Source organism: Pogona vitticeps, chromosome 7 (assembly GCF_051106095.1).
Source record: "Pogona vitticeps strain Pit_001003342236 chromosome 7, PviZW2.1, whole genome shotgun sequence".
Classification (NCBI taxonomy): Eukaryota; Metazoa; Chordata; class Lepidosauria; order Squamata; family Agamidae; genus Pogona; species Pogona vitticeps.
Window position 1 is genome coordinate 30,814,520 of NC_135789.1, and position 19,761 is coordinate 30,834,280.

Below are 19,761 nucleotides of genomic sequence, written 5' to 3' on the forward strand. Positions count from 1 at the left end.
ACCTGGCCTCTGAATCATGTTAGCTCAGAATTAAGAAGCACACTCTTTTCAATACAGCTTTATCTCGAAGAATCTATAGAAGAGAAAGTTCCTGTTGGTCCAGAAAGTAAGAAATATACGGAATCAGCAGGGATCTGGTGTGTCAATTCCTCTCTGCTTTCCACTGACTCAATGGACCTACTCTAGTTGCAACTTACTACACTAAGTCACAGGATTTCCTGTTGACTGCTAGAAGGAAATACAGGAATGTATGAAAAGAAAGTGGCCAGTTCAATCCTGGGCATCTTTAAGGCAGGTGCAAAAGATTCCTGTGCAAAAGCAGGTCCTTGTGGCAACACGCTAGATGGAGAGGTGTCTGTGTACTAGTGTGTTTTCTACAACCCGACAGATTTCAGCAGAGCTGCCACTACAAAACAAACTTCAATTTTCCAACAAGGCATGTGAGGATCATGTACCTTAACCAGAATACCTTGCTTTGAAGGAAATCTGCAGGGTTCCTTTAAACACAAGCTGCAAACCTTGTTCACCTCTGCCAATTTAACGTTTCCATACTGTACCGGACCACCTTGTATCTCTGTTGGCCGGAAGAGTTCGCCCCACATTGAGATATTTGGCTTTTAAGATCCTGCCATGAGTCCCTTCCCTGTAGCTCTGAAGAAGAAAGAGCACCTAGCCCCCGCCTTTGCAAAACTACATTCCTCACCCATTAACTCTCCCCTTTTCTTATCTGGAGATATGTACAAGACAAAGAGATAAGCCCAAGAGTCAAAGGCTTTCCAGCAAGACTAGGCCTCTGCCGCAGTAAATTCTAAACTGATTATTTTCCTTATCCACCGCTCCAAGAGAGGCCCGACCTTTCAAAAGCTGGATAGTGGGGAAACAAGAACACTGAGGCCCAAACAGTCCAGTTTGGGAAGCAGCAAGCAACACCGTTTCAAAAGTAATGAAACAAATAGTTACATGAAGACTAACACTTTCTACTATCTCCATAAATTACTTTTAATGATCATTTTTAGCAGCACTTTGAAATACCGGTAATTTTTGCACACTTAATGCTGTTGTCAGTTCTAAATGACAAGGGAAACATTGTTCCGTTTCACCTTACACATTTTGGTTAATACTTTTGTAAATAGTTTCTAGTTGCAGTATCAGAATGGTCCGTTATCAAGCAGAGGAGAGGTATTCCCCTGTTTTATTTTTCTCCTGTGCTGGTAAACACAATGCAATGTGTCAATAACACACAATGCTTGAGACAGCAATCATCTGTCTGCTTCAAAGTAATAAGGCAATGGGTTTCTTTAAAAAAAATAGCATTCCAAACTCCAGGTATATTTGCTATGTCAACAGTCTCTATGTATCACACAAGGGTTCAAAGAGGCTTCATTTATTACAGAACAGGGAATAAATGTCAGAAGGAGACTCCTAGTCATCATCTAATCGAACCTACTAACTATGAGAAAGCTAGCTAGTTTGTTGCTCAGAAATATTTTCATTTAAATAAAAACTGTAAGAGATGGCTACAAAATAATCATCAACATTTTATAACCCCCTCTGCCACTTTAAAATACAAAAAGAAATTGAAGAGCCTTTTGTAATTGCCCTTGGAAAAAAGAATTATTGTTAAATTCATGGACGTACGCTATTGGGTTCTGGAGAGAGTCTATTCAGACACTGCCATTTCTCCGACTATGAAAATCACCAACTAGTTTAGACAGAAGGCAAAATATGTATTTCATACTTGCAATTATTTTGACTGCGAACATCCTTCCCAAATTATTCTTCTTTGAATACTTTCCTGGATTTTTTAAAAAGTAAATAATCAACATTGCAAAGTTGACAGAACCTGACAGTAAATTTATCTGCAGAGGAGATAAAGAATTTTACAAAAGTCTTCTGGGAAAAAGGAAGACAATTCTATTACATACTGCAAGGTTAGTCATATTCCAGGAAACCGTGATGAACAATTATGGATCCCTGTACGAAGCTATCTTAATAACAAGTGAGACTGCAGGTCCAGTTTGCTCAACTACTGCGTTCACTTCTAACAACTATTTGGCGTTTCAGATGGGAGTTTTCCCCATCCTCACTCAGAGATGCCAGAAATTTAAACGGAGACGCACTCAGCTATGAAGTAGGAACCCCCGTATCTGTGAGGAATCGTTTCCATGATCTACTATAGATGCCTGAATCTGAGGATATGAAGAAACCGTATATGCAACATGTAAGGGGGAGGGATGAAAGCAGAGATGGGGGCATTCGTAAAGGAATATCCCCGTACAGGTGGCATTAACGAGGGCCCAGACCCATGGGGCCAGACAGTCCACTCACCGATCTGCTGCGGACGTGGGTGGTGTGATTCTACGAATGGCTCTGCAGCGTGCAATCCGCTCACCACTCTTCAATCTTGCAGCGAGGCTTGTCCTCCTGCCAGGAGTGGTGAGCAGATTGTGCGCTGCAGAGCCATTTGTACAATCGCGCCATCCACCGCGGATCGGTGAGTGGACCGTCCGGCCCCATGGGGCTGGACCTTCGTCAATGCCACCTGTGCAGGGATATTCGTATTCGAATGCCCCCATCTCTAGATTAGAGTCAAGGCTTCAACAAGCCGCAAATAAGCGACACCATAAATACTGACTCCATGAATATGGGGGTCCTACTGTACTGCTACAGCAAAACATCAATATTCTTTTTTTTTTGCATTTGATACAGTAACAAAAAATATGAAACATTACAATAAAGAGTAAACAGGTATCATCTATCTCTATAGGCACTGTGAATTTCAATCAACTTACTTCAGCCAATTTTAATTATTACGATGAGTGAACACACTGTGTGACCTCTGGATCAATGGAAACATATTTATCAAATTTTAATATTAGTAGTAGCTTATTAATTAATTAAGGGATACTTCTAAAGTAAATTGAGCATGTGCTCTTAACAAGCAATTTTGTCCACTCTACAATGAGAACAAGAGTCGGATGTAACACAGAAAAGTGGTAATGCATTATCACAGCACATACGACTCTGGAGCATCCGATATGAAAGAACTCTCTGTATTTAACACCCTTGAGGCTGGACAAGATTATAGCTTTAACCCTCATGCACCAGAAACAGGGTATTTTAGTCCCCTAGTCACATTTCTGCACAATCCACAAAGAATTAGGTCAAGGGCAGGCAAAATGCAGCCGTGGGGCTAAATGTACCCCCTCTGCAGTTCCCGGAGCTCCACTGCCCGTCCCCCAACTTCATTTGGCAAATGGGCTGCTCCAAAAGTCACCTGTTAAATAGGTCACAGTCAGCCACGGCACCGTTTTCTCTCACACACAAGCTCTATGTACTTCAAATCAAAAGCCGAGGTCCAGCCACATTTTTTGTTTTGTTTTGTTTACAAGCCAAGTCGCCGTTTGGTTGGCCTCTGTGGTCCCTGGGGGGGGGGGAGAGGAGAGGAAGGCCCTGGGGGGAGAAAACAGACTCCAGAGCAGCCAAATGCGTCCATGCTGGAACCAGAGTTACAAGACAGACATTCCAGAACACAGTCACCTGAGTTGAGAACAATAGTCAGCTACTACCTATGCAGAGGTTTTTCCTTTCTTTCTTTCTTTCTTTCTTTTTAAGAGACAAAAATGTCTAGGACAAAATTTGTACCGATAAGCCTACAGCTTTTTGCCACTGAGGTACTTTTCTGCCCCAGCTAATAGAAGACAGTGGGATAAAAAATCGCTCCATGCATTTTTTCACTGAACCACAATTCTATACTTTTTTAAAAAAAACCCATGGTGGATGGCGTTGATCTGACTTATTAGGAAGGTGGTATGATGCACACTGAAGAGTGTCAATTTAATTGCATCAGGCAAAAACAAAAGAAAAATTAAAAAGGAGACAAAAACATTGTGGAACCTTAAAAGATTAACTGCTATATTTGAATGTCTGCTTTCGTGGACAAGTCCACTTCTTCAAGCTAATTAATCTTCAATTCAACATTAACTAAAATCAAGAGTCCAAGAAAACTGGGAAAACCAACTAGAATAGAAATAGGCAAGCTTCTAAAGCCATTGAATGAATAAAATTAACCAACCTGGTTTCTTCAAACAATGGAAAGAGACTGAGTAACAGAATTACTTTCAGGACATTGTTCAATATGAACTCCCATTGGGAGTCCTTTGCCATTTCCAGAGCTACTCCATACAGCATTCCTATTCCTGCTATAACCTGTGTTTGAAATAAAAGATGTCCCTAGCAAAAAAACAAAAAAACTCAAAAACAGATGAATTCCACATTTATGATTAATTGGACTCCATATAACGATGCTAGGGTGTTACTGAAAGTGAAGAGACTTACATTTAGTAAGCTAAATGCCTGTTTTCTATTAGAAATCCCCTTCTGCTGATAACCAAATGTAGTTCTCCACTTCTGGTATTAATCAGGTTATAATATATTCAAATGCTTGTTACTCGGCTTGAATAGCTTTAACTAGCTTAGCGTAATTTGACAGTGGCAGTCAACAGCGCCTTCTTCAGAGCAAATGCCATCATTCTGAGGATTACCCAAGGCTCTGGAGAAGCACGTCGCCAAATGATTTTCATGAAACTTGCTTCCCATTTATCAATTATGCAAATTCTATTAATTGTGCCCTTCCACCACCTGCAACACACGTCACTCTTTAGAAGGACTTGCTGATCTAAACTCAGCTCCAAACAGATACTGATTTAGACCCAATGAAAGTCACCAAGTAATGTATTTGCTCTTTGCATGTAGTTACAAGCCCCATGTTTATTAAAATTACAAAAAAAAGGCAGGCTGAAAAGGTTGGTGAATTACCGGTTTATCCATTACAGGGCATAAGAAGGGGAAATGTGTATGCACACAGGGATAAGTTATCTAGCCATATTTCTAATCAAAATCAAAAGCGCTGTTTTTTGCCCCTTTCCATCAGAACATATTTATATCAAAGTCTGTAAGAATATAGGAGCTGCCAGATTCTCCCCTCCCTGGACAGCCTCAGCAACAATGACCTCATCTTCATGGTAGGTTCCCATAACCACGTGAGAGCTGCAGTCACCCCGTGGCAGACGCTTAGATGGAACAAATCCTATGCCGTTAACACAGTCAGCTTTCTTCCGCTCATCTGCTTTCTCGAACAAAGGATACGACACCTGTCTTTTAACATGCTTTGGGGAGGGGCAGAGAGAGAGGGGCACCACATACTGGCCCAAACCAGGTTGCATGTGGTTCTAGGCTACAAGAAACCCCACTGTAGCGGCATTTCATCATTCTGCTGTAAAACAGTTCTTGTGTCACATGTGGGGATTATGATTTCACACACAGAGAAAAAACAAACAAACAGCAGGTGCCAATATGCTGATCTTACAAGGCCACACTTCTTGCTAGGAAGATGAGAGCGAGAGATAACTTCATTCTGCGCAAGTGTTTCAGCACCACAGTTGTATCAGGCTGTAAAGGGCCTCTCAGATTAAATACAACCAATCATTTCCATACACACACCCTTTTTAAAAAATCTCTTCTAAAATGCACACCACGTGTTTAACCAGTCACATCAGGCCTTTCCGAAATAACATGAAAACTTTACAATTGAGGGGAGCAATCATCTACTACAGAATCATAGAATAATTGAGTTGGAAGGGGCCTATAAGGCCATCAAGTCTAACCTGCTCAATGCAGGAAACCAAATCGAAGCAGATCAGACAAATGGCTATTTTCTCCTGAATGCCTCCAGCACTGAAGCACTCGTTACCTCTTGAGGTCATTAGATCCACTTTCGTACTGCTCCAACAGTTAAGAAGTTTATCCTGATATTCAGCCTAAATCTGGCTTCCTATAATTTGAGCCTATTATAGCGTGTTCTGCAATCTGGGATGACTGAGAACAGATCCTGCCCCTCCTCTGTAGGACTACTTTTCAAGGATTTGAAATGTGCTACTCTATCTCCTCTCGGTCTTCTTTTCTCAAGGCTAAACATGTCCAGTTCTTTCACCTCCATCTAGTGACGTAAGACTGCCAGGAGAAATATGTCTTCAAGGAAAACAACACCAACCAAAATAAGCAGCAAACATGCTTATAAAGATAGGGTTGCTTTTGGGTATCCCAAATATTGACGCTTCTGAGAACCAATACAACCTTTTCATGAGATGAATTGGCTGCGCTCCCCCCACTAGGCTAACCAATCCATCATGGAGGGTAAGATTAAGTTGCTGACTTCAGTGCAGTGCCAGTGGCTTCTTGCAAAATGCCAGCTTCATGAAAAAAATGAATAATCTTAATCTGTGGCCTTTCTCTTGTACACACAGCACCTAAAGCAATACAAACGATGGCCGAAAGTCTTCAGCAATCCTTTACATCAGGGATTAGGGGTAAACCAGTGTGTGCTGCACTTCAAACCTAGTTAGTTTAGGAATTTAAGAGTTCATCACATTAACCTCTACACAAGTAACACTGAAGTCACTAAGGAGAAGTGTGCACGTCTCTGAGGAAGATTTTCTCAAACACCAGTCATACAAAAGCATACACAAGGAGCATTCTCTGCAAGTCTAAAAACAAAGGGCAAGCTCAGATTTCACATCAATCTAGTGCCAACTCATCCCAGCTCAGGTCCTCCAGCAGCAACAGGAGAGGAATAAACCATGGTTTGCCTACCATAATATGTAAACCAGGAACTCTGGCTTATTGTGTTCCCCATGATAAGCCCAGGGTGCCAAAATCTACGCTTGCTGCCCGAGATATCATTCTGGCACATTGGGGGGGGGGGGGAGAGAGAATAAATTCACAATGCAAATGTCAGAAAGCAACCAACCCTGCGGGGAAGGCATGCAGTTTGTCTAGCCTGTCCAGATTCCAGCGGGAATGATAGGGCAGCAAATCCCATCCCCCTATCCCCCCTGAAAGGCTGGGTCCAAAATCAACTCTCAAGGGGGGTGAAGCCACTGACATGTGTGGCTACTTAGCTAGCAACACCTTTTCCACCGGACAGCCTTCTGAGAACAGTACATGGCGTACCAAGAGCGGCTAGAATAGAGATGCTACAGCACCACACACAGCTCCTTAATCTAAGCAGAATCAGAGCTAGATATCTGCTAGGATAATTGGGTGCAATTTTCACCTTTCAGCACATAAGTGGCAAGAGCTGTGTGTAACACATCTTATCAGGCATGAAGAGAATATCATTACTTGTTCCTGTTCGGCTGCAATTTGCATCTTTAAAATAGACGGCACATTATCAGCTCTCTACCTTCATAGTCATTCTACTAAGAAGGAAAAACACACACAGGATTCTCATATAAATGAGGGATATAGACAAAGACAGATACAGAGATTTTGGGAACTGCATAGCAGGAGAAGTTGAATCCCCCTGTCATGCCCAGAAACTACCATAAATCTTCTGGGACTCCCGGCTGATTGTCTGAGTCTCCTGATTATCTGTTCCTTCTGATTGTCTGGTCCTTCCAGCTGGCTCACCCAAAGTCTTAGGTAAGGAAGGGAGTCTTAATGCCTGAAACATCTCCCTAAGAGCCCTACAGAACGCTATAGACCTCCAGGGAAAATCAGAAGCCTGGGTTCGTCACAGCTAGCATCTCTCCCATTTAAGAGTGATTTCTAGCATGAAATCAATCATTTCCAACCATATCAAAATCCATCTGGAAATCAAGGTACAGGTCTTTTCATTGTTGCAATAATTGCAGGCCACGTAAACTTGACTAATCTTACAGCTTTATTTATTTACATTTAAACATAGCAACATTCAACTCTTTTAACATTAAGCATAACATTTAGCTATGCTACTTGTAGCATTAAATCATCATCTTAGAACAGCAGAACCGGAAGGAACCCTATGGATCATTCAGTGCAGTCCCTGTCAAGGAGGCTCAGTGGGGAACTGAATTCCCAACCTCTGGCTCTGTGGCCAGATTCTTAAACCAACTGAGCTGTCCAGAAGTTCTAGAAGGGATTCTGAGGAAAAGAATGCCAACCTCACATGGAAATGTGTGGAAAAACTTGCAAGGATCAATTAAAACAACCACACACTCTTCCATGGGTCACCCTCACCAAATTTTTATTTTCATGCTCACCGAATACAGGAGTGCAACACACAGAGCACAATAAAGTTGTTGCATATTTTATTCTCACTTAATTTATTTGCTGCACAATCTATGATGTTCCAGGACCTTAATCAATGCTTAGTATTGTACCGAATCCTGTATAAACTTCTACACTTTGTTACTGCTGCAATTTAATAACAACATTTAGTTATAGCTGGTTAATAGAACTGCTTGAACTAGTTTTATCATGGGGGGGGGAGAGGAAGAGATCTGAAACAGAGGCTTTCTGTTCTGTCTTCTCAGAAATAAGACAGAAAGCAATAGCAATTGCTGGATGTATGCAGGGGGGGAGGATGTTGTGATGTTGACTACAATAAAAAGTGGGCTTCTGTACAGTTTGGGAACCGTATGAAATATTTCAAAAAGAGCATTTTGGAATTACAGTGGACCCTCGACTTACAGAGGGCTCCACTTACAGACTTTTCTAGTTACAGACTTCTCTGGCAGCAAAATTTAAGTTCGACTTGCAGCCAGAGAATTGACCTACAGACCGGGAAAAACAAACAAACCCCAAAATGGAACAAAAATGGCCGGTTACAGATTAATCAGTTTTCAATGCATTGTAGGCCAATGGAGCCTCAACCTACAGACTTTTCGACCTGCAGCCACCGTTCCAATACGGATTAATTTCATATGTCGAGGGTCCACTGTATCATTTCCTGTGCTGTAGTGCCATATCACATTATCTCAAATAACAGCCAACAATTATTAATCAAACAAAGAATAATACACATGCTTTTAATCTCTGATCACATTGGGAAATGACGTAAGTTAAGTTTTCACCTTTAATACAGGAAAACTGTAAACAACACAAGAAGACCTGCTGTGTTTATTGTGTAAAAGAGTGCCAGACTCAGGCAAGGGAGACCCAATCTTTGCTCAGCCATGAAATTCAAGGCAATTTTGTGATAAAGAAATTATTCTCTCAATCCCTCACAGTGCTGTTGTGAGGATAAAATGCAATAAACACATACGCTGTGCCAGGGTTCATGGGAGGAAAAACAGGACATTAAAATAAAAAAGACATAAATACCTACAAGTGTATATAAATGTAAATAAATAAATGTTGTAAGAGCTTTCCACTGAAGCCTTCCTGAAGTAGAGCCCTCCTGCTAAGTTTTATTGTGACTTCAATTTAACAGCTAGAAAAGAATGTACTTTTTCTTGGAAGTACACACCCATAATCGGGGGGGGGGGGGAGGAAAGTGCTTCCCTCATTCTCAAGTTTTCCAGTCAAATCCACAACCGCTGTGCATTCTAAGCAAACAGTCGGGGGGGGGGGGGAATGCTGCTCTGATGTAAAATACTAAATTTGTCTCCGAGTGGTCTCTGTAGCAACCCAATATTCCAAAGAGACAGCCATGTGATCAATGCTCTCAGCTCCTGCTGTTTATCCTGCAATGTCCTACTTACAGCAACGCTTTCCATTCCAGCTGTCTACTGCAAAAAAAAGCAAAGCATCACCTGGCCTCCCGCTGGTACGTGATGCCACTTCAGATTCATCAGGATTCCCCCCCCCCAAAAAAATAGATAAATAAATAAAGAAGGGAGGGAAAGCTTTTTCTTTCTTTTTAAGAAAGGATCCGCATGCAACCATTTGTATTAACTAAGCACGTGGACTAAACTAGTTAGCAAGACAAAGCATGAACAACCTCCGCATTAAAGCATTCTAAGGCTACAGTTCTAACAGGATTGCTCAGCAGCTGGGAACCCCAAGGGTCAAGTTCATTGCTAAGTTATTAATATATTGTGTATGAGCAGTGTGCGGTAGACCCAAAGGAAAAAGAACAGAGTGAGCCGTCCCCTCAGCTAGAGATGTCTGAGCAGGGAAAAAAAATATAGAAGTAGGGAAGACAGGAGAAAGTGAGGAGTTGAATGTAGAGGAGGAGAAAAGAAGGGAATCAAAGGGGAAAAAGGAGGAAATTGAAATCTGCCTAGTGGAGGAGAAGGGGAAGAAGGATTAATTTTGCCCATATGGGAGGAGACAGGAGAACAAAGTGGGAGGAGACAGTTCAATATACAAAGGGGGGGGAAGAGAGGGAGAGAGGAAAGGAGGAGGGAAGGAGAAAGTTGAATATGAAAGAAAGCGCCGGGTTGTTGGAAGATTTCCCTAATTTGAAGGTAGGAGGGCTACTACCGGATCCAGATAAATATAAAGAAAAGAAGACGTCGGGGGAAGCCCCAGAATGGACGGTCATGGTCTTCCCTTGAAGAAGGTGATTCGGCCGGACCCTTCCTTCAACCACCCACCATCAGAAGGAGATTGGACCAGACACCCTTGCTGTGGGATAATATGCGGGGTTCGGAGTGCTCCGCTGAGGAAGCCCACAGATCGGGAACGTTTTGGGCCAGCCCCTCAATGAACCTTGTCTATTTACAGACAGGGTTATCGTCCTCGCAATTTGGACAGTTGCCAGATCTTAGTTGTTTTGAACCGACAGAAGTTGTAGTAGATTCACCCAATGTTAAATTAAATAAATCTGTTAACAAATGAGATTCAGTCGTCATTTCCCGACAAAAAACAGGAACTGTTCCAGGTCTTTAACGAACCCAATCACAGCACGCTATACGTTTTAGATGGAGACATCTCAATACAGATTGCAAAATTTTATCAACAGGGTTAGAACCCCATGGTGTGCTTCTACTAGACCTGTTTCTGCTTCCACAAGAATCATGACCCCCCCCCCTTCTCTTCTACGGCTTCCACTCCCATGCACCTTTGCTCTGTGGGAAACCCTGAGGAGGAGGGAGGTCTCCGGGGTCACCGAGGGCTGCTGTGGGAGAATCCCCAGTTCTACTGGTGCTGGACATTGAAAGACACCACTGGACCTTGGCTTGACTGCAAGTGAAATTCAAATAGCACGAGTCAAGCACAACTCAATAACAACTGGATGCCATCAAGTTGAAGCTAACAGCTTGCGATTCCCTTATTCTGGGGTTGTGCTGCTGGCACACGGCTACACGAGCTGGCCCTTCTCCGAGGAGGCACACAAGGGAACCAAACTGCCAACTCCTGGCTCGACAGCAACGGCTTCAACTCATTGAGCTATCCAGATATTACAGTAGAATGGCTTGCTTTTTAATTCAAGGCGCCTTATTGAGAGGTTGTGAAAAATTAGCTGAAGCCCTATATTATGGATTACTTGATTGGTTGCGTTCATCCCTCACCTCTTCTCCAAAAAATTTAGGCCAGGGTGCACGTCCCTCCTCTCACATTTTATGCCACGGCAACTCTATGAGGCAGGCCGGACTAACTGAGAGGGACCAGGCCCAGTGAGTTTCCTGGCTCACCAAAAACCTGTATTTTACCTACACATCACACATGTGTATATACGTGTGTATGAACAGCTGCGCTGGGATCTGAATTCTAGGTAACTAGGTAGGGATGCAAGTATGTATGTGGGGTGTAAAAAAAAATCCAGAGCCTATTGAAGGCAAAAGGGATAGAGACTTCTATGCCTACAGAAGGCAAAACAATTTCCCTTAGGCTTTTTGTTCAAAAATAAATTGCTGCAAGACCGATTTGTGCTGCCCCACACTGTGAAATTTGGTGCAGGGGAGCCGACCTTGGAGAGAGCCAATAATCCTGCTCTAGCGACATAGCCCCACGGCCTTTCTACTGCCTTGCTTCTCACTTGTCTCATCCAGAGGCCCTGACACTGTGCGGCAGGAGCAAATACGCCTGGCAAACGCCCAGGTTGATCTCCTAAACCAAATACCTAAAGAGGCTCCATCTGGGTATTTGCCAAGCTCCTTGCGACACAGCGCCAAGGCCTTTATGTGTGAAGAGGAGAACTGGCGCTGGACGAAAGGCAAGACTGCTGCCATATTGGTGAAGGGACCTTACGGGCTGTTTGCTCTTGCTCTATCCTGGTTCACGAAGCAAAAAACGACACCTGAATGACACTCAGCTTGATGCGCACACCCACGACACATACGTTGAGGATACTAAGCTGAATTTCTCCAGGGCAGCACAAGGCCTTCACCCTGTTCCTAAGGCCAGGTGATGGCCCCATTCCCCCATGCCCTGATAAATTAGGGTTTCGTTTTACACTGATAAGCCTCTTGAACACCCGGCAGTCTCCTTCTTCCTTCTGCTGCTGCACGAGCAAGAGCAGCATCCTCTGCCAACTTCTGTTTCATTTCTTGACTTGTTGGAAACTGACTTCCAGAGTCAGTTTTAAGTGATAGTTCTTGGTTCCTCCGCTCATGGGTAGAAAAGGAAGGGTGTCTGCATGAGTCCGAGGTTTCACTCACGCTGGCAAAGGGTGCTCCCTGCACAGCACTCAACAACTATTGTTTCGCACTGTTTGCTAACGTGGCCAATAAAATCTTCCTTTCGTTTCTACACTGTTGGTTTCTATTTCTAATTTTTCCCCACTGCCAGAACCTGGGTATCTTGAAGCTTCATTTTTAACTGGAGGATATTGATAAAACTGGTTTAATTTTTAAAAGGTGGAGATGTTTCGGAAGAAGCCATGTAGGAGGTTGCAAGTTCAATCCCTAGCAAGTCCAGTTTTTCCCCCCTAAAGTTCAGAAAACAACTCATCAGAATGTCTACTGAGAACTACTGCAGATCAGAATGAACAACGCTAACGTACTGTACATAGACTAATAATCTGATAATAATAGCCGTATAATAATCAAATGGAGTAGGTTATTGTGTTACTTGTGAATACACATATCACATGTTCTTCAAGATGTAAAGCAAATTTAGGCTGGATGCAAATTCCATATTCCAATTCCCTAACCCACTCCGACAGGAAAAAAAAGTTTTCATTCAATGTTTCAAGAAAAAAAATAACGGAAATAATTGTAAAACACTATCAAAATATTGGGGGCTTCATCTCTTTTTAAAGCAATTCTAATGTAGAGAATCAGTTATACTCCAATAACATTTTAGCATCACGTTATTTAAGCAGCTATTCTGTTCACGTGGTTAGCCTTAAACTGGAGGTGGAACCCACTAGGTGGGGCACAGGGCCACTCCAGACTGAGCTGGAGTAGCTGTAGTTTTCCTCAGGGTGGGGTGGATCTAATATGCAATTAAGTACTAAATAAATAGATGAGTCTTGATTTCTCCCCTCTGCAAAATATTTCCTTCACAGAACGAGTCTGCACACATTTTGCGTTTGGTTTTTTTTTCTTTCTAGAAGCACCACATGCCTGCTTTTCTCAGGAGGGGAAAAAGCCCAGCTTCCCTAGAAAAAGCAGAAACACTCCTCAGCTGGAGCTACTGAAAAGAGAGAAGTAGCTGGAATTAAACCGTAAGAGTAACACTTGAGAAAAGCTGTCTGAACTCTCCTATGGAATCCCTTCAAGAATGTCCTCAGGCTATGTCAATGGGAAAATGTGAAGGGGGCAGACTAAGTGTGGCATACTTAAAAGGCTAATTATTTCTGCCCTTTCAGTCACGGTTTATTATTCATTACATTATTTTTAAAACTTAGCAATAATAATAATAATAATACCAATACTAAAAGAACAGCTTCTGAAACATTTGCTCCTTTCAGAGGTTAGGTCACCACAGTCTATCATTTCACCCTGAGATTTCACATTTTACAATGGTGATTTCCTTTATCAGGTACTCATCTGAACCGGCAAAATTATAACCATCTCTGACCTTAAGGGGCCAACAAGCAGAAAGCCAATATCATCCTTCAAGAAAAGCCTATTTTTAAACCAGTGACAGTCAAGGGTGTTAAACCACAACTGAAAGCCGACACATACTCTCCAGGTATGCTGTTTGGGGGGGGGGATCTATGAAGCCAGTTCCAGAAAGAAAATGATTGCTCTAGATCAGTGATTCTCAACCTCTGACCTTTCAGCTGTTTTAGGACCTGCTCCCAGAAATCCCAACCAGCAATCAGGGAATCTGGGAACTGAACATCTGGAGGGCAGAAGGCTGAGAATCACAACATCCACATAAAGAGTGGCAGACGTTTTTCAGGCCTCTTGCCCCCCCCCCATGTCAAGTTAGGAGAAACACATATTCACACAGGCAGATTCATGTTATATTACACAATTTGAAAAAAAAAAGCACAACAGCTACTTTTTATCCACACTTTCATACGGACAAAATAAGAGCAGTTTAAAAACAAAAAATGGATTGCACATGAGCCATTTGGGTTGTAAAACAGACCAATGAAAGGAGTCCAGCTAAAGGTTGGTAAGCCAGAGACAACAGTTCTCGTTTCAGGACAGCTTTTAAAACTATGGCTTATACTGGGGACCACAATTTGTCAAGTCCTACGTCATCATTGAACCAGAAAATCAGCATCATGGGTAGGTGACTTCTTGTTGAAGGACTGCAAATCCTATTACCCCCCCCCCCCCCACTATTGGCTATGCTGGCTAGGGCTTAATGGGAGTCGCAGTCCACTTACAGCTAGAGGGCCGCAGAAAACCCAGCAGCACGTTTCACCTTCTCCTTTAGGAACGGGCCCATCCAAAGAGGTCATCCTGCTTTCCACTCTTAGATGGGCACAGCCAGGTAGCACCTCTGCCATGAGCTCCTTCCCTGTGCCATCACAATCTTTCAGACGGCAGACAAACTCATCCATATTCACATTTATAATTATGTCATTGATTTACATATACTGATGATTTTTATTTGATTGTACTTTATAATGTTTCATTCTTCTTTGTAAGCCGCCCTGAGTAGACTCTGTCTAGAGGGGCGGGGTATAGATCGAATAATAAAATAAAATAACCTTATCACAGCAGTTCATACTGACCTGCTCTCGGCAGCTATCTGATTCTTAGGGCCTGCAAACTTTACTTAATCTGTTTTAACCTCATCGTCACTATAGAGACTGCAGAGCTGGAGGGGACCCTATAGATCAGTGGCCCCCAACCTTGGGCTTCCAGATGTTCTCGGACTACAGCTCCCAGGAGCCTTCACCACCACCTCTGCTGGCCAGGATTTCTGGGAGCTGAAGTCCAAGAACATCTGGAGGCCCAAGGGTGGGGACCACTGCTATAGATCATCGAGTCCAGCCATTGTCAAGGAGGCGCAACCTCTGGTTACACAGCCACATACCTAAGCTACTCTGCTCAAAACTTGCATACTTGAGTCATCTTACTGACCTAGCCAGTGGGGAAGTGGGCCATACATTTTCCCTATAAATAATGCATAATAGTTATTGACTGTTGCTATAATAGATGAATTAATTCAGGATTTTAAAAGTGTGCATTCAGAAATACACTTTTGTTTATGCACACAGAACAAATTTAATCACAAAAAGGAAAGAAAACGCAAGAATGATGTCAAAACTAACAAAGACATCAGAGTGAGGGCCTTCAAGTTCTTTATTCGGCAGCACCACCCAGTTTCATCAGAGGTCTTGCTGGAGTTGTCATTTTCCTTATAAATGCAAGAAGAATCTATATTTGGGGAAGGGGTAGCATGTTCCCAAGAGGAAACAAACATTGGTGAAAAGGGATGCATTTATCCTGCATCTTGGATCTTGCTGTCAATAATCCACTGTAGCCTCCATAAAAATATGGGAGTCTGTCGTGATCTGCATTCCATGATGACCTGGAACTGAACTTCCCACTAGGACTGACTAAAAAGGAATGTGCATTAAAGAACTCCCTCCACATGTTTTTTTAATTAAACATCCTCTACTTTCTGTGGAAATTCTTTCCTCTATATTCTGCCCTTCTCACATCTGGATCTGCAGTGAAATCTGGCCCTTCCACTAGCATCTAACCCTGGGCTATGTAACCAATAGGTCTGGTAAGACGATGCTACACCTTTGCATGCAACACTATGATTGATAGTGCTAGATTTGACCACAAAGCTATTGGTGAAACCATTCTTCACAAAACATCCAGAAACAGCCTTTAAGATTTCGCAATCCTTGCACAGCTACTTAAATGGTTTCCGCAAAGCAGCAAATTGAAGACTGCTTCAACTTTTTGCAGAGCAGTTCAAGAATATGCTACCAGTACTCAATACTGTATTTGCTAACACATCTATAACATTCTACCTCTTGCTTCACTTCAGCTAGTTGTGAAAGTGCAAATTCCCTTTCCTGCGAGCTTCCATGTTGCAAATCTGTCAGAAGCATTTTTGAAGAGCAGTTAACAGGTGCCTTCAGCCAACATTCTCCATTTGGAGAGGGCCATCAAAATTCACATGCTGATGCATTCGTTTTAAAGATCACTTGACCAATACAGAATGGCATAACTTTGTAATGTCTGGCAACAACTTTAGAATCAGTTATCTTTCATTTTATGATGAAAGCTTTCCATTGATGTTTCAAAATCAACTTTACGTGGCATAAATCTAAAATAAACGAAACCTCCTTCAAACAGCAGTTCTAAAATTAAAATCAAACAAAGGAATAACTAGTTGTGTGAGCAATCAGAAAACGACACTGCCAAATTAAACTACATTGAGGAATCTGGTATGAAAAAGGGTGGTGAGGTGTGTTTTTTTTAAACAAAGTAACTCACTGCCTTTTCTATTGTTTCATTGCCAGACTGAAATCAGCACATGCTACAGCAGAATTTTCATCAGCACGTTAAGAGCTGGCACTATTAACAATATTCAGGGGTGATAGAAAGAGCTTGTACTTTGCATATTTCAAAAGACGTGGAGACAAAAGCCACTTCATGCTTTACATCATAATCACTTCTGCAGCAGCTACACAAATGCTTTCCTCAGCAAACACGTGGTGTGACTGATGGTCCTCCCAAAATCAGTGAGGGAGAGGGGAGGGGTGCGCATGCCAATAACCGCAGCTAATAAGGAGTCACCAGCATGCCTACATTGCATCTTTAGGAGCATTTAGGGACAAGAGTGCTTGTCATTCGCACTTTCCCACCTCCTCCAGGGAATGTGTCAACTGACCCTCAAAAGCACACTCGAACAGGTTTCCACATCAGGTGTTCCAAAGAAGGGAAAACACTAACCACTGTGAAAACACAGATTTCTCTTGCGGGCTTTCCAAGACAAAGGAAAATATGCCGAAGAGAGACCATCTTAGTGCATGACTTCAGAAAAGAGTCACGAAGCTCACACTACAGACAACAGAAGACATGAACAAGATGATACAATTCTACATTAAGTTGCTTTAAAATATGCATTTATATATTTAGTTTTCATTTGAGTCATCTAAATTAAAACATTAAAACAAGGAGGTGGGGAAGAGGAAAGCAAAGACCACAGAGACGTCTCAAGATACAAACATCTAGCTCTGAAAAACCTAAACGATTCCTCAGTACATCTGGAAGTCCAGCTGACCCTATGGAAAAGTTTTCCAGGATCCTGACTTTCGGATTAACTTCCTTAATGGCCCAGCACAGCTACATACAATTATCAAACCCACTCTAAAAAAAAAAAAAGTGTTTTTGATATGAGATTTTTTTTTCTAATTCTGAAAAGCTATTTCTTTTGCACTTTTCCTCCATGGCATGATGCTCTGGCCGGGGCAGCTGCAGCCTCGGCAAGAAACACCCAAAACAAAAGGGCTGGCTGGTTCCCATAATATCAGAACAAGCAAACATAAAAATGAGCTATTTAAGCAAAAGAAGAGCTGCGGAGGCAGATTCTCGTTCAGGAAACGGCAAACATATGGAAGCCAATTCCATCACCGCATGAGACCAGCACTCAAAAACCAAGCGGCGGCTCACCGTTCTCTTCTCTACTACAAAACAAATAACCATTATCCTAAAATCGCATGTAAAGGACAGAGGAGAAAGTGGGGTGGGAGTGAAAAACCAACATGGCCTCCTACCTTTTATTTATGGGTTTCTCATCTTTCTCGTAAGGCTTCACAAACCATTTCCCGATGCGCACAAAGTTACGGTTCATTAGACATCTCTCCACCAGGTTGTGAATGGCTTTGAATAGCAGAGTGCGGCATTCGTAGGAAAGCCCATTCTCCCATACACCGTCTTCTTCGTCTGTAAAAGTGGGGGGGGGGAGGGGGGAGGATGGAGAAAACAAAGTTAATTATATCAAAGCTTTCACTGGAGGTGCTAGGCAAAAGTTACTATAAATAAGAACAGCGGTTCAATAAGGGCAGTGGAGTCCTTGCTCAAGCACCACTTCATCCATGCCGTTTTAAGAGTATGGTTAAGTCATCTAGGAACATAAGCACGGGGAGGCACCCAGTAGTATAAGGCAAACAATGGTCCAATTTAGGCCACTGCTGGTCACTCAATCAGACGCAGCTCTCCAAGAATCTCAGAACAAAGGCTGCCCAGCCCTTAAAAGGTCCGACTGTTTCCTGAGAGATGCTACGAATGGGACCTGAGAATTTCCGCTCGGTCCCTTCCATCACACACCTCTAAGTGTTGGGTTGTGAACTCCTAGTGACAGGGACCTCTCTCTTTTCCTCTGGGCACCACTGAGCTAAAGGTCAGTATCTGGGTTCTAACATTCCTGGCGGACAGTGATGGGAAATGTCAAGATTACCATTCATTGGTTTGCATCCCCAAAATTTAAAAACTATTCCTGTCGCAGTACAGCATCACCAAAAAATAAAACTGTGGGCACAACTCCCAGGGGGACAATAGTTACCTATGGAGTCAACCTAGTTAGAAGTGTTTCTTTCAGCACAGCCCCTCTGATTTCTTCTAAACGAGTGCCTGGTTATTATTCTTGAATAAAACGCTTCACAGGAAAAAAGCCTGGGATGAGAACATAGTGACCTACATCCAACTATTAGTCCCAACTAGGGCAGTTTCACTGAATCAGTAGAAATTACACAAATGTTGACTTAAGTTCCCACTGACTCAACGACTGAAATCCAGTAATAAGTTGCAAACACAGTAGGCCTACTGAATCAGTGAGGATTTGGTGAGTCAACTCCTTCAGAAGTTCCTTTCAAAGCCACCTCTAGCTGCAATCTATTGCTGGATTTCAGCCATGGGTCTATTCTAGTTGCAATGAACACCCGGGTTTTGGCCATTCTGACCACAGAGATCCTACAGAGAGATGGGTGTCTCACACTTTCTTAATAGCCCATGCAGTATAAAGGATATCTCCATACCCTTACCTTCCCCACAACCCACAGAGGCAGCTCAGAGGAATAAAGTAGCTGGAAAAAAAATGTGGCTTTGACCTAATAAAGCGGAAGCACCCCCCCCAAAAAAATCTGCAAGCAGCTGAAAACACAAGCCAACAACTGAACGGTGCACAAAAATCACAAATCTTTGCCTCGGCCAAGTATAGGCACAAGATGGTCAGCATAATGCTACACCCCCGCACCCAGTATTGTCTCTAATTCATTCTGATATCTGCCCACACAAACTCAAGGTATGCCAAGAGCAAGCTGCGCCATCAGCTGAAGTCTCTTTGACCTTTACAGTCAACCTCTTTGTAAAGCAAGAGAAGAGGGGCTTATCCTGCAGGTTCTGGGAATGCAGGCAATCACACCAGGCCTAACGTTTCGGAGCAAAGGGCAAGGAATTTCTAGATACCCCGGAGAGCTAGGAGTATAGAAACAGCAAATCCGACCATTTCCCCCAAACACGCAACACTGACTCTGAATACATCTGATTTATTCCCCAGGGAAAATTTCTGTTTAACCTGGCAGAGGCTTCCACATGGTGTCTTCATCATGTGCGTAAGATATTGTTTCCATGTTAACAGTGCTGAAACCTCTTTCTGGCAGCGGTAGGACAAAAATGCAAT

At 42.7% G+C, this 19,761-nt stretch overlaps 1 protein-coding gene across 3 annotated transcripts in view; it reads right to left on the reverse strand.

Annotated features, from left to right (window-relative positions):
• MED13 (mediator complex subunit 13) overlaps positions 1-19,761 on the reverse strand; it is a 94,894-nt gene that overhangs the window by 49,560 nt on the left and 25,573 nt on the right. For all 3 annotated transcript variants that reach the window (XM_020786808.3, XM_020786805.3, XM_020786803.3), the window contains exon 3: positions 17,858-18,026. In XM_020786808.3, coding sequence (XP_020642467.3) covers positions 17,858-18,026 — 169 coding nt within the window. The remainder of the gene's footprint in view (positions 1-17,857; positions 18,027-19,761) is intronic.